Source organism: Mesoplodon mirus (assembly GCF_964341445.2).
Source record: "Mesoplodon mirus genome assembly, chromosome: 15".
Taxonomy (NCBI): Eukaryota; Metazoa; Chordata; class Mammalia; order Artiodactyla; family Ziphiidae; genus Mesoplodon; species Mesoplodon mirus.
The window spans coordinates 49,424,091-49,440,179 of record NC_138991.1 but is presented as its reverse complement, the minus strand read 5'-3'; the positions used below and the strand labels follow the sequence as shown (position 1 = coordinate 49,440,179).

Genomic DNA, 16,089 nt, shown 5'->3' with positions numbered 1-16,089 from the left:
AAAGAAATATTGAGATACTTCGTGTATGTGTTTAATTAACTTAGGGAGAAAATGAAGCTCAGAGAATTTAAATAACTGACTGCCTTATCCAGACTACCTGAATTTGAATTCTAGCTTGTTCTTTTACCAGTCTTGTGTTTTTTGGCAAGTTACTGTTTGTTTTCTCATTCGTAAAATGGGGGTAAAAATAATGTTAGCAACCTCATCGGATTATTTTAAGGGTTAAATCAGATAATTCGTGTAAGCACTTAAAGTGGTGACCTAGCATATGGTAAATGCTGTATGGGTGTTGGCTATTATTCATATTTTTATTAGGAATAACTGTAGTGGGTATAGGACTAGAAGCCCAAATTTCAGAGGTCTCCTCTCACTAAGTTTTGTGCTTCCAAATCGAGGTTCTTTCCACTATTTGTGCTATACCTGTGTTGTCCAACACTGAAGCAATTAGCCAAATGTGACTATTTACATTTTAAAAATTAATATTAAATAGGTTAAAAATTTGCTTTCTAAGTTACGCTAGCCACATTTCAAGCACTGGATAGCCACGTGTGGCTAAGGACTCAAACTGAGGTCTGTTTAACTCCAAAGGCCAGGCTCTTGAGTACTATACCCTTCTAATTGGGTATTTGACCATGCTGGTTCCATTGGTGTCCATTCAACCTCACTCTAAATAGTGACCGTGAAGACACACCTTACCCCTGAGAGCTGTCTTTTGGGTAATGGAAAACCTAGAAAGAATATGGAATAGATGAGTAGAAGCTAACTCTCAGTATGAAAAAATGTAATTCTACCTATATATGGGTCAAGAGGGTAACTTCAAGCAAGAGAATGATACTGGATACCTGGGGAAGAATAGTCTCTTCTTCTCCAAGTAATCATTCAGCCCCTTCTGGATGTCCTCCAACAGAAGGTTGGCTTCTGGAAGCCTCTCAGCCATCCGTGGTTGGTCTGCTGCCATCAGAACCCTGGTATCTTTTACCTAGGTTCCATAAAAAAAGGTGATAATCATCATGGGGTTCCCAGATTCTGAGACTGGTTATTGTAATGAGTGTGCGACCAGCCCATCAACTAATGACCCTCCTACCCTAATCACCTCCTAATCCCACAAGGTTGACTGCTCATATAACATGATCCTCTTCCTCTCGCCATGGTTGACTGGGCTGGGGTTGGGCACCTGAAACCAATGAAGCCAATTATATTTTAACTTCTGGTACTGTGCAATTCAGACCACGACATTCTATACTAGTCTGCGCTGGTCCCTTGAACATTTGTTAAACAACTGAGTAACTGAATACAGAGAATTATCTGAATTCTGAAATTATTCTCAATCTATAAAAGCTTTATTGCATTATCGTGTAACAAATAAAATCTTATACCTCGTTAGGAATGAGAGCTAAATTATCCAAACTGCTAATAGTTACCTCTACGAAGTTGGGATTTCAAAAGGCCTCTACTTTTTATATTTCCTATTTCCATGTTTGAATTTTTAATAATAACATTTGAAATTAGAAAAAATTTATAAAGATATTGAATTTTCAAAAATCCAGTTTACTAATAGGTTTCAAGGGACATGGCTGCGTTGCACAATGAGGAACATGTGTATGGCATCCCACATTCCTGATGGTGAGATGTGCTAGGTAGTAAAAACTCACGGCTTGGGACATGAGTGATTTCCAGTAACTATCAATGATGGCAAATTTCCTGCCCTCTTCTGGCATCTGGGCTGTGATGTCCTCCGAACTGAAGATTGGTTCCAGGTATAGCTAGGTGGCTTGGCATTTTAACCAGGCATCCAAAATTTCCTGCACGCGAACTAGCTTTTCTTCCCAGTTCTGCAAATTTAGCATTTCATATCTGAGTCATTAACATGCCACTCTGCACCACAGACCCACCGACAAATTGATGCATTCACTCATTCACTTGTTCCACAAATACTTATTGAGTGCCCACTATGTCCTGGTCACTCTTCTAGGCAAAGTGGATACAGCACTTAGAGAAAAAAACAAGAGTCCTTGCCCTCATAGAGTTCTTTTCCTAGTGGAATAATCATAACAATAACAACAACAGTAATATCTATAAGGCTTACTCTGTGACAAGTGATGGTCTGAGTACTTTATGTATGTGAAACCAATTTAATCCAACAGATTTATAAGGGAGATACTATTACAAAGCTCACTTCACAGGTGCAGAAACTGACATACAACTAATTCAAGTAACTTGTCCAAGGTCACACAACTGATAAGGGGCAGAGTCAGAATTTGAACCCAGGCAGTCTGGCTCAAGTTTGTGTCCTTAGCCTATCCCACTTCCTCAAACAAAGAGCAAAGGAGGCCAAACCTTGTGTAATTTACATTCTAGATTACTACAGCCCATAAGATACTTTCCATATGTACTTTTGTTTGGTGCATTCAAATAATCTCATCTTCTCTTTTAGCAGACTGTTGCAAAAGCTCAGTCTGGCAGACTGTTATAAAGGCTTACTTGGATGGTTATTGCTTTCAGTCTTTTGTTGTTGTTTTTTTCTAATCAAGAGAAAGTGAGTTTCTTTGTTAATTGGACTTAAAAACCTTCTTCCGGGACTTCCCTGGCGGTCCGGTGGTTAAGACTCCGCTCTTCCACTGCAGGGGGCACGGGTTGGATCCCTGGTCAGGGAACTAAGATCCCTCATGCCACACAGCCAGAAAACAAAACAAACAAAAAAAACCCTTCTTGCTCCTCCAAGAAACCCGGAGCTAACGGGCCATCACAAAACATTCAACCTCATTTCCTCTTACCCGGCATTCTGTTTCTATTGGTTTGACAAATGGAGAGCCACACATGGTCTGGGTCTTTATCACGTGATCATCAAGTAGCAGTTGAATGTCATCAGCTGCACACAAGATGCTTGTATCCTGTGAATAAAAATGAGCACCCCGTCAAAATCGCAAGACCTCTCCCCCACAGATTTTCATGCTGATCCTCAAAGTCCTCATAGCTCAGATCTCCACCCTTGTGGGACACTATGTCTTGTAGGAGGTGGAATTTTCTATTTTCTTCCTTGAAAATATTCTTAAAGACTTTTTTACCTCCTTTGCAGAAATCAAATACGGTCCGAGCCTAGACCTGCAACTAGCATCTGTTTAGAAGAGGAGGAGTTCTGTCCCCTTCCCTGTGTTCCTGCTTTTCTGTTCACTTGTTTTCCCGGCTCTCCCTCAGGTAGAATCAACTGCTAATCTGGTTAGGTCTAGACCTTTGGTTCCCAAACCTTGTGCCCCAGGGCACTGCAGCAAACTCACAGCAAATAACTGTGGTTATTTTAAAACAAAATACAAATGTTTTTCTTTTAATTTATATGCACTTTTTGCCAGACCTTTGTGCAGTTGATGGGACACAAATACTTAAGTTGTTTGAACCCAATTACTTCATAAACAAAGCTGTTAAGTATTTCTTTTGGACTAGAGAAGGGAACCATTTAAAAAGTACTCAGATACCAACAGCACCGTGAACCAAGAAAGTTTGGGAACCTCTGACTAAATAATTTTTTGGTCATATTTTACTGGTAGTTAGGGTTACTGTGCCTTAAAGGTTAGCCCCTGTAGATGGACTTTTCCTCCTGGGCCACGTGGCAAGAAAGCTGATAAGGGTCTGTCCCTTTGTAATAGGTCTGGTCTTTCTTGCTCTGTTTTCACTTCTTTCAAACCTACATCTGTGTGGTTAATTTGGAGCAAGGACATATTCTCTCATCCACCTTTTACCAGCAGCTCTGCACTGACGGGTGTCCAGCTATTAATGAAGTGGTACCTCAATTCCCATTTTGCTGTTGACCCTTGTCTATGGCTACTTCAGTCAAAAACTCTGAAGACTGGCCAGATGTAACTGAGCTGTTATCAGGTTCCCCGACTTAACTCCTCATCTCAGCCCCACAGCCTCTAGCAGTATCTAATCCAATCAGATCCTGTGACACCAAGTTGCTAGGACACACGGTCGCCTGGTCTTGCTGGGAGAGGCCCCCAGTTCTCCTCCCTCCCACTGGCTTGTCTACAGTTCTTAGTCAAGTGAAATCAAGGCATCAAGACAAAAAGGAAAAGAAGTCACAAAAGAATAACATGCAGCCTAGGGGAGGGAGGAGTATGGGAGCCTTTAGGGTTTTAGTTCTCAATCCACACTGCACTTTAGAAAAACCAGGGGTGCCTTAAAAATACAGATGCTCAGGCCAGAGTGATATTGTGATTTATAATAAGAAACGTATCTTTGGTCTTTGTTGCCAGCACAGCTCCTAAAACTCTTGGAATTTCCTAAGGGATGAGAGTAATAAAGGCATCTTTTGTTTTGTTATTGAGGTGGCTTTTTGGACCACACCAAAGGTTGGGGGCTGGTTGCCAGGAGAGCCAACCCTGGGATTAGAGCGTTGGAACTTTTAGTTCTACCATCCTGACCTCCTGGGAGGGGAAAAGGGATAGAGACTGAGTTCAGTCACCAGCGGCCAATGATTTAATCAACTATGCCAAAGTAATGAAGCCTCTATAAAAACACAAAAGGAGGAAGAGATATGGGAACATATGTATATGTATAACTGATTCACTTTATTATACAGCAGAAACTAACACACCATTGTAAAGCAATTATACTCCAATAAAGATGTTAAAAAAATTAAATTAAAAAAAAACACACAAAAGGAGAGGGTCCAGAGAGCTTCTGAGTTGGTGAACATGTAGAGATCTGGGGAGAGTGGCATGCTCAGAGAGAGCATGGAAGCTCACACCACTTCCCCATAGGCATTCCATCTGGCTGTTCCTGGGTCCTATATCCTTTTATAACAACCCAGTGATCTAGTAAGTAAACTGTTTCTCTGAGTTCTAACAAATTAATTGGGCCCAAGGAGGGTGTCCTTGGGACCTCCAATCTATAGCTGGTCGGTCAGAAGCACAGGTGATACCCTGGGCTTGAGACTGGCATCTGAAGGGGGGTGAGGGGGTTCGCAGTCTTGTAGGACTGAGCCCTTACCTTGTGGGATCTGATGCTGTCTCCAGGTAGATAGTGTCAGAGTTGAGTGGAGTTGGAAGGCACCCAGCTGGTGTCAGAGAATTGTGTGGTAGTGTGGGAACTCCAGCCACCTACCCCAAACACACACACATTGGAACTGAGTGACCAGAAATGTACCAGGGTTGAAATGCACTGGTTTAAGAGCTGACGGCCTGCAGTATGTGAGTTTCTGCCTGTTGCTTCCATGATGTACAGCTCACCCAAGCAGCAAGTCCTACCCATGGCCCATCCCAAGAGCAAGCCAGACCCCGGAGATGGCTGAGCAAACCCTTCAGGTTTATGCACCTCCACAGGCACTCTGTGAACTTATATGTTTTCTACAAGTGTCAGTGACAAGAAAGTCTACAGCTTTGCTCTTCAAAATATGGTCCAGAGACCACAGCTTCAGTATTATCTGGGAGCTTGTTGGAACTGCAGAACCTCAGGCCCCAGCCGAAACCTGCTGACTCAGAACCTGCACTTTAGAAAGATTCTCAGGTGATTTCTGCACTTAATATAATAACACTGGAGAAGTGCTAAGTACTGTCTACCTCAGATATACTTTTAAGGGACCTGGGGTGCCCTCCCAGGGAGATGCTAATTCAGGAGGCTTGCTCAGCTCTTTTTCAACAGAAATCTTGTTGCTCTGAATCAAAAGGCTTTTCTCACTTGAAAATGCATCCCTCCATGGTGTCTGGGAGGAAGGCTGACTGGCACAGGAAGGCGGACAGGAGGAAACAATCTGATGCAACGGCATAGTGATTATAGACAACAATACTGGATTAAAAACTCCAATGCTGCTAAGAGACTCGACCTTAATTATCCTACCACAAAAAAGGAAGGATAATTATGTGAGGTGATAGAGGTGTTAGCTAGGGTGGTAATCATACTGCAATACGTAAAAGTATTACATCAACACACTGTACACGGTAAACTTACACAATGTTATATGTCAATTATATCTCAATAAAAAATTTTAAAACAGATTAGTTAGAGATCCTTCTTCTTTGAGCTCTGTTGCAGTTCTGAAATGAATCCCTTCTGTAATTTACTACATAATAAATGGGCTGCTCTCAGGGGGCTGAACAGCTGGACTGAGACTCACGGTGTCCCTGTACTTCACGAAGCTGAACGTCATGTTAACCCAGTCTAACTTCATTTTCTCCAAGTTTTTCTCCAGAGAGTATTCCTTACTGGCAGCTGCACCAATGGGTTCCAGTCTAAAGAGAGAACACAGCGACAGTAACATCAACGGAGGAGGCCTCAAAACACATCAAAGGAGGAATTTCAGCTCAGCCATTAGAGAAATTTAAAAAGGCTTTAATTTTACTAAAATGTTTACCATCCTACTCTAATATTTACCAGCTAGCTCCAGTGTTTTGCAGGGTTTCTTTACACTTGGCACTAGTGGCTTTTGGGGCTGTGTTATGTGCTGAATTGTATCCCTCCAAAAATCATATGTTGAAGTCCTAACCAGCAGTACCTGAGAATGTGAGGTACCCTATTTGGACACAGGGTCTTTAAAGAGGTAGTTAAGTTAAAATGACATCATTAGGGTGGGTCCTAATCCAACATAACTGGTGTCCTTATAAGAAGAGGAGATTAAGACACAGATACGCACAGAGGGAAGACCATGTGAGGACACAGGGAGAAGGCAGCTATCTGAAAGAAAAGGAGAGAGGCCTCAGAAGAAATCAACCCCCTGAAAACCTTGACCTTGGACTTCCAACCTCCAGAGTTGTGAGAAAATAAATTTCTGTTGCTTAAGCCTATGGTATTTGTTATAGCAGCCCTAGAAAACTAATACAGGTGGGATAATTCTTTGGTGCGAGGAGCTGTCCTGTGCACTGCAGGAGGCTTAGCAGCATCCTTGGCCTCAATCCACTAGATGCCAGGAGCTGACTCCCCCAGTCCCCACCTCTTGCCAGTTGTGCCAACCAAAAATGTCTCCAGGGCTTCCCTGGTGGCGCGGTGGTTGAGCGTCCGCCTGCCAATGCAGGGGACGCGGGTTCGTGCCCCGGTCTGGGAGGATCCCGCATGCCGCGGAGTGGCCGGGCCCGTGAGCCGAGGCCTCTGAGCCTGCGCGTCCGGAGCCTGTGCTCCGCAACGGGAGAGGCCACAACAGTGAGAGGTCTGTGTACCGCAAAAAAAAAACAACCCAAAAATGTCTCCAGATGTTGCCAGGTGTCCCCTGGGGGTGGATACCCCCAGTTGAGAACAACTGTTCTAAGGCCATGAAAACAAGACTTCCTTTTTCCATTTTCATTTACTCCTTATTATTCCTATTTACTTCAGAATTATTATTGACTTCTTATTCAGGTCTTAGACTTTCTGTTAATTTATATGATGGCTTTTTTCCCACTCCCTGTCCCTACCTCTTAAAAAAACACCTGCTAGGGCCTCCCTGGTGGCGCAGTGGTTGAGAGTCCGCCTGCCGATGCAGGGGATACAGGTTCGTGCCCCGGTCTGGGAGGATCCCATATGCCGCGGAGCGGCTGGGCCCGTGAGCCATGGCCGCTGGGCCTGCGCATCCGGAGCCTGTGCTCCGCAACGGGAGAGGCCACAACAGTGAGAGGCCCGCATACCGCAAAAAAAAAAAAAAAAAAAAAAAACACCTGCTATCTTCCTGATGCACTGGGCCCATCCATCTACAGTCCCTCTGTTCTATAGAAAGGGGGAGGGAGGGAGAGAAGGGGAAGATAAATTCCTTTCTTCTTGTTTCCACAGGAGAGCTGGGTACTAAATGCAGGCGTGGCTAAAAAATTGGGAAGCAAAGGTTTTGGAGGGAAAAGGAGGGATTATTCTTTCTCAGCACTGTCTTTCATTGTATCCTTGACCATCTGGTCTTTACATTCACGTCAGGAAACTGAAGCCCAGAGGAAGCAAGTGACATGTCCAAAGCTACACACACAGCTGGGGAGAACCAGTTCCTCTGACTCCTAATCTGGTGTTTCTTCCTCCCCTACTATGTGCCTTCTCCTCTCTCTTTGTCAGAGGAGCAAAAGAATATTGCTCACCTGTGGTCAGCCAAACAGCTCAACTAAATAGAGCTGAAAACCCTCATCTAGCCTCATGTAGGGAGGTAGAAGAGGCACGGATAATGCCAGACAATGACTGATCAACACCTCAGCAGCATGGTCTTCATTCTAAATGTGGCTTTCTTGGGAGACAACCAAAATGAGCGTGCATATAGAGAATAATAAAGGCAGGTGCCAATCCAGATGAGTATGAGACAAATAGGCTGGCGGTGTGGCCATGACCAAGTCACTTGACAGGCTTTCAGTCCCCATCTGCTCATATGAAGCATTGTTGGTATAAGTAAATAAGATAAAATGCTTGTAATGTGCCTTATGACTTATAATTATGCAAATAATTGCACAGGGGAGGAATTAATGAGGTTGGGAGTCCATGAAGTATATCGAGTTGACCTTATCCAAATGTCCTCAAGATGCTCACTAACTGTGGGCTGTGATAAAACTGCCTTAACTATGGGATAGTGGGATACAAGGAACATCACACTTCACTAACAGGTAGTAGCTGAGAACTTAGACGTTAAATCAGTTCAGCTTACATGCCTTATCTCATAATCCTCACAATAACTCCAATCACCTAGCTACTATTATTATTTCCATTTTACAGATAAGGAGACCGGGCACATAGAGGTAAACAACTTGGCCAAGGAAACACCACTAGATCTGTCACAGCTGAGCACATTGGCATGAAGCATGGCAGTGTGCTGTGTATATGCTCAGTCTCTGTCTCCTTTGATGGGTTTATCTTTTCAGGCAGTAAAGGGTAATGGTTAATGCTCTGAAGTTAGCTAGCCTGGGCTTGGGTCTTGGTTCTTGTGACCTCTGGATATTTGCTTAATCTCTCTAATCAAATTATTTCCTCATCTGTAAAATGTGAATAAAATTGCTAGAATATTAGGGTGTTGTGATGGATAAGTTGGTTAATTCATATAAAATGCTCAGTGCGGCATAAGTGTTCTAGAGTTGGTATTTCTTGGGAACATCTTATTGGGGAAATTGAGGCCCTTTAATAAAATAGCATAAATCTGGTAAAAATGCATGTGTCTTGTATGATATCACTTATATGTGGAATTTTAAAAAATGGTACAAATGAACTTACTAAGAAAACAGAAATAGAGTCACAGATGTAGAAAACAACCTTATGGCTACCAGAGGGGAAAGGGGAGAAGGGATAAATTGGGAGATTGGGATTGACATATACACACTACTATATAGAAAATAGATAACTAATAAGGACCTACTGTATAGCACAGGAACTCTACTCAATATTCTGTAATGGCCTATGCAGAATCTAAAAAAGTATGGATACATGTATATGTATAACTGATTCACTTTGCTGTACAGCAGAAAGTAACACAACATTGTAAATCAGCTATACTCCAATAAAAATTTTTAAAAATAAAATAAAAGCCTGTGTCTGTAGACCTGCTCCTTAAAGAGGGACAGTAGTGGTGGTATTGGGGGTCATCAGAGTATTCAGGTGGCAGACAGATTTGGGGGCCTGGAAGGACCTTAGCTTAGGTGCTTGCTTTGCCCCAGTATAAAGGAAGGGCTTTCAAACTCTAGCAGGCATCACTATCACCTAGAGCAGTGCTGTCTGTTCGAAATATAACCTGAGCCACATATGTCATTTCAAAGTTTCTGGTAGCCAATTTAACACAAGTAAAAAGAAACTATTTTATTTAACTCAATAAATCCAAAATATTATCATTTCAACATACAATCAATATTTAAAATAATTAGATATTTTGCTTTTTCTCCCTCCTTAATAAGTCTTTGAAATCCAGCCTATAGTTTACACATTCAGCACATCAAGTTCAGAATAGCTACATTTCAAAGGCTGAGTAGCCACATGTGGCTAGTGGCTCCTGCACTGAACAGCGCTGATATGGAGGATTTGTTTAAACCCAGATTTCAGCTTTCAATTCCCCAAATTTCTGATTCAGCAGATTGGGGTAGGGCCTGAGAATGTGCATTTCTAACAAGTTCTCAGGTGATGCTGATGCCTCTGGTCTGGGATCACAGTCTGAGAACCTCACGTGTTGAGTGAGAAACAAACCCAGTTGCCTAACAGGGTCTCTAGTCTTAGCAATACATCTCCCTATGCATCACCCTGAAGGAAGTATGGAAAAACAAACAGGGTCCTGAATCTCTGGTCCTAAAAACAGTAGATCAAATAGTTCAAATTCTCACATATGAACTCCAGGGGCATTTGGAGGAGAGAAAGCAAGTGAAGAGATCTCTCATTTGACCATATTTCATGAAATTTTAGAGCTCAGAGAGCCACTCCTGTTTGTTGCTGTTGTTTGTTTAAAGAGGAAGAAACTGAGGCCCAGAAAGGTGAAATGGTTTTGCCCAAAGTCACTGAGAGCTGGGCTTGCAGCTCAGGTTCAGAGAACTATTTAAAAAAATTTCTTTTTGAAATAAAATCTCTGACTCAATTTTCTAGTCATAATCTGACATCAACTCTGCAGCTGGAAATGAAAGCTTCACCAGCAGCTAGTCAGCTGAAGTAGAGGTTACCCTAAACCAGAATGAGAAAAGCAGCCTGCTATGAGGCCATTCAGTTATACAACTGTGAAAATTTATAGATACTTTGACGAAAACACTTTCTGAAGGGAGAAGACTTACTTTTCAATGAATTTGCCAAATCCAAATTCCAGCATATTTGAGAGACAAGTCGTTCCAGTGGGCTTTATTTCATAGCCGACAATCTCACTAATCTGCAAAGAGAAAAACAAGTGTGTATTGTCCAAGGTAGTGTTGTCCAGTAGACCTTCTGTGATGACTGAAATGTTCTATATCTGTGCTGTCTTGTGCAGGAGCCACCAGTCACATTCAGCTGTTGAGCACTGGAAAGGTGGCTAGTGTGACTGAGGAACTGATTTTCAAATTTTATTTAATTTTACTTAATTTATATTTAAATAGCTACGTGTAGCTAGTGGCTACTGAATTGGACAGCGCAGGTCTAAGGTTTTGGGCGGTGGCCTAGGGCCCACCCTGCATTGCGTCTGGTTTGCTGGGGGTTGTTCTCCCACCAGGAATTGGCATAATGCAAACTTGTGGGCACCTTACAGGCTCACAACCAGGTCTGGTTTGTTTTTGTGCTCCCAGGGCTGATTGCAAAACCTGATCCATGACAGAAGCTGCTGTAAGCATTTGCTGAATGAAAGGAGGAAGTCATGAGTAAATGGGACAGGCGGATTCCGAAATCCTGTGATCCGAGGATATTGGGAAGGAGGAAGGACTCCCCCACCAAAATCTTCCTTTCCAACCCAGTGTGCTAACTTTTTGGAAATGTTAGCACCTGTGCCCATTCCTTTGGTGTAAATATTACCCCAACCTTATCTTTTTTTTTTTTTTTTTTTTTTTGTGGTATGCGGGCCTCTCACTGCTGTGGCCTCTCCCGTTGCGGAGCACAGGCTCCGGACGCGCAGGCCCAGCGGCCATGGCTCACGGGCCCAGCCGCTCCGCGGCATATGGGATCCTCCCAGACCGGGGCACGAACCCGCATCCCCTGCATCGGCAGGCGGACTCTCAACCACTGCGCCACCAGGGAGGCCCCCAACCTTATCTTTTAAGTGAAAATATCCCTGTGAAAGTTCTTTGATGAAGTCTCTGATGGCTTTGAACATTTTTCTCAGGGACTGAGAGATGTGGGCAGTACGAGGGTTATGTGTGCTCAAGAAGAGCACAGGGGTTAACGGGAATGAGGCTCTGTAAAAAACCTCACCTACTGCCCAGTTTTGTCTCTGTCCAGCTCCAGCAGGACTAAAGAGCAGGAGGAGACATGAAAGTCACATCATGTTCTGTCTTATTCGGCCCTGTGTCCCTGGGGCCTGATATGCAGTAGGCATCAATAAGCACTTGTGGAGTGAAAGCATGAGTGAACCAGCTAATTCAAACAGATTCCAATCTGGGTTCTGAGGTCCCCTGGAGGACCACTGAGGTAATGGAAATAATAAAAGTAATTAACATTTATTGAGGGCTTATTATGAGGTAGGCTGGTTTTAAGAGCTTTATGTACTTATTTCATTCTCCCAACATGGTGAGGAAGGTACTGGTATATTATTACTCCCATTACTCCCATTTGATATACAAGGAAACTGAGACAAAGAAATTAAGTTTATGATCATCTAGCTAATAGACCATAACAGCCATTGCAGAATTGCAATGCAGAATTGGGACTTGTATCTGATTCTGACTCCAAAGCTCTCATCCATCATATGCTAGTGTTTCCTGCAGGTCTTCTATGTATAATTGTGCAGATTATATACTGCATAACTGTAGAAAGTACAATTCCCACTGTAGTGCACAAAAATAGCATTCCCTAGAGCATAAACTTCACAATTATTCCTGGTGGCCCAGGGCTCTCATTTATTCTCTAATACCTGCAAGTATGGCTTAGAAAAACACACTATCTCTAGGATTAAATGACATAACTGTGTAAAGCACTGACATAGTAAATACTTGGCCTATGGAAGGACTCAGAGATCTGTAGTTTTATTTTTAAAATTGCTTTTGTTAATTATAGAGGTTAACAGGCATCTGGTCTAATTCTAAGAAACTGAGGTTAGGCTGTCCAATATGTAGCCACTAGCCCCTTGTAGCTATTGAGAACTTGAAATGCAACTAGTCCATATCAAAATGTGCTGTAGGTAAAAGCACACCATATTTCAAAGACTTAGGATGAAAACTGTAATGTAAAAGATCACATTAACATTTTTATATTGATTACTTATTGAACTGATAGTGATTTAGATATGTTTGGTTAAATCTATTCATACAGTTTATTTCACCTTGCTTATACTTTAAAAAATGTGGCTACTAGAAACTTGAAAATTATACATATGTTTATAGTATATTTCCACTGGGCAGCAGTGTCCTAGAGGCCAGCTTTGGTACATATCAGTACAGTGTTACCTTGTTCCATCTTGTTTTACACCACAGTAGCAGTAAAGTCTATGTCTCAAATACGGAGACTAGCCTTTCCTGCTTAAGTTCTGGGAAATGGTCAGAAATCTCAACACAACCACCTCATGGCCCCAGAAGATCCATTTTGTAGTCTTGAGAGCTACAGGTGGTTTAGCCTACAGAGCCCCCCTGCCAGAGCCAAATCTGTGCACAAGGATCTCCTGAGTTAGGCATTAGAACTGAGAAGGCTTCCCCAAGCCTGGGGCTGTCACTGGGCGGGCTTGTTGTGTGACCTACAGTACAGGCAGAAATGGGCTCTGAGTGGGGGCAACCCTGAGGGTACCTTGTGGCCTTTGTCCTTTCTGAGCTTATCTTCAACTGTTTAGCCCATTGAGGTTCCACTGTAGGTGCTCTTTACTCAGGAGCCACCTTACCTCTTGCCTATAGTAAGTGGAATATAGCACATTCCATTCTTATCTATAGCTCACGGCCCCCTACTGTCCACTCCCTCTCTCTGACCTGATATTTCTTGCCCCCTTTTCACACATCAAGGCTGAGTCAAAAACACCTAGATTCCAATTCTCTTCCCCACCCCTCACTGGCCACGTGACAATTTATTGTCCCTACTTCAAAGGGTTGTTGGGAGGATGAAATGAGAGAATCCACATAAAGTATATAACAGCACCCAGTACAAAGTTGGTACTCAATACACTTTAGCTATTATTGTTATTATTATTTTAATTCCAGGAATTTTTTTTCCCCAATCTGTCCAACTAAGTGGCCTATAAATGAGAATTATTAATGTCTAGGAATGCTTGGGATTTTTAAAGTGCCCATGTGTGAGAATACTATCATCACAGGGGGAGCACCAGATGGAGGGGATGGCTTTCTGAGCACCCCTAGAGCACTGTTTAAATGCCATTGATGAGGGCACTTTCTATAATGTCATCTCATGGAGAGACCTAGCACTGCTGGAGGGCACCTGTCTACCTAACTCTCTAAATGGTCAAAGCTCTAGTCAGGCTAGATCCGCAGGGAGAGGCACCCTATGAGTACCAAGTGAGGGCAGCTGCCGCTGTGCAGATCCCTCTGCTGGGGCAGCTCAAGACCCAAAGTCTACCAGATGACCTTTGCTCTGACTTCTTTACATCTTTGCTTAAGTCTTTAAGCAAATTTCAAGGCTTTCTGGGAAACTGATAGCAGCTCCTCTCTACAGAAAAATCTTGAATCTCTCGTGTACCAAGATCTCTGTTGTCCCAGGGAGATCAAAATACTCCTAATGGTTATGCTCTCAGACTGAGTCCTTCTAGAGACAATGTTCTCAGTCTTGTGCATGGTTCCCGGAGAGAGAATTTCAGGCCCTGTCAGAGAGCAATTTGCCTATGGAGAGCCAGTCTTTTCTTCACCTCCACACAGAGCAATTCCCTGGTAGAAGATGTTTCAAGGCCATTGCTAGCTCTTGAATGTGACCGTTATTTTAGAAACACAGTGAGTTTTCTTTCTTCTGTTTAGTATCATACTACATTTATCACCCTCACATTTGGTTGCTTATAAAAATCCCATCATTTTCAGGGAGAATATTTATTATTCTCATTTACAGACTCAAAGGGCTGAAAAAAGAGTGCAAAGTTACTTCTGAACATAGCCTGCTGGTTGAGGAAGCTGAAGTAGGAATCATCTGGCATTGTTAGGAGCCCCCAGGGATAAATGTGACTTTCTCTTTTGTGTAGCCTAGGTTAAGGAACAAAACCAGGCCCCTCCCATTGTAATTCAACACCCTAATCACCTTTTAGGATGCTGAACAGCCATTTGCTTAGGAAAGCAGATTAGGAGAGGCTTTGTGGTCACTGGCTGGAACAATACTCAACCACCAACAATGGGGTCCCCAAAGAAAAGGATCAGCCTGTTTATGTGGAGAGGCAGGAAGTTATTCCCTTCCTTCAAAAGGCTATCACCCCCTTTACTACTCCCTTGGCCTCAAGTAGATTCTCCTTTTAGAAAGAAGAAGCTTGACCCATTAATGGTTTCTGCCTTCCAAAGGGCTACCAGGACCAGGGCTGGGCTGGGCTGGGCTGGGCTGGCTGGGGGAGGGCAGTGACAGGGGCCTGCTGCCAGTGCCCGTCTTTCACTCCTGGGTTGCAGGAAATGCTGAGGATAGGGATGTGCTGCTTGAATTTATCAATCTTTATTTTCACATTCTCTGCTAAGCGCCTGGATGCAGGCACGTCAGATAAGGTCTTGGTCAATTTGTATATCGTCCTCCACATATTCCCTATTTTCTCTGCGATTTCCTCAGCATTCAGTAAAAAGAGGGGTCCTGAAATAGAAAAGATGGGGTGAGGGAAAGGTCAGATCACCAAGTAGTGTTAGTCACATATACCTTTAATTCCCTGAATTTAGAATTGTGTCGATGGTATGGATAGTGGAACAAGCACAGGCTTTAGAGTTGGGTCTGAAACCTCTACTTAGCCAGTGAAGCCTTGGGGATACTGACTGAACTTTTCTAAGCCTCAGCAGTCTCACCTGTGACACAGGGGTAATACTGGATATCTTGGAGGGTGACTGTAAAAACTACATGATATAAGTAAAGTGGCTAACATATTGCCTGGCATACAATGCAAGAGTAGTTAGGGAATCAATTGTTAGTATAAGTTATAGATGCTATATTATAGAAGTATCAAAAGGTGCTTCACAAATGCTGTGAAATATTAACAACTGGGGAATGTGGATGAATAGGGACACAGGAGTTAACTGTACAGTTCTGACAGCTTTTATGTAAGTTTGAAATTATTTAAAAATAGATTATCTTGGGGCTTTCCTGGTGGCGCAGTTGTTGAGAGTCTGCCTGCCGATGCAGGGGACACGGGTTCGTGCCCCGGTCCGGGAAGATCCCACATGCCGCGGAGAGGCTGGGCCCGTGAGCCATGGCTGCTGAGCCTGCGTGTCCGGAGCCTGTGCTCCGCAATGGGAGAAGCCACAACAGTGAGAGGCCCGCGTACAGCAAAAAAAAAAAAAAAAAATTATTCAAAACGGAAAATTATTTAAATAAGGTGGTTTAGTAATAGAGAAAAAGTGGGAGAGCAAATGAATAGCCTTTTATAAAGTAAGGAATTCATCTGACCAATTTTTTTTTTTTGGCTGC

At 43.0% G+C, this 16,089-nt stretch overlaps 1 protein-coding gene across 1 annotated transcript in view; it reads right to left on the bottom strand.

Annotated features, from left to right (window-relative positions):
• Positions 1-16,089, bottom strand: part of DNAH3 (dynein axonemal heavy chain 3) — a 170,133-nt gene that overhangs the window by 110,703 nt on the left and 43,341 nt on the right. The window contains 7 exon segments of the mRNA XM_082644527.1: positions 843-979; positions 1,653-1,763; positions 1,767-1,832; positions 2,775-2,891; positions 6,107-6,221; positions 10,665-10,756; positions 15,053-15,264. Coding sequence (XP_082500653.1) covers positions 843-979; positions 1,653-1,763; positions 1,767-1,832; positions 2,775-2,891; positions 6,107-6,221; positions 10,665-10,756; positions 15,053-15,264 — 850 coding nt within the window.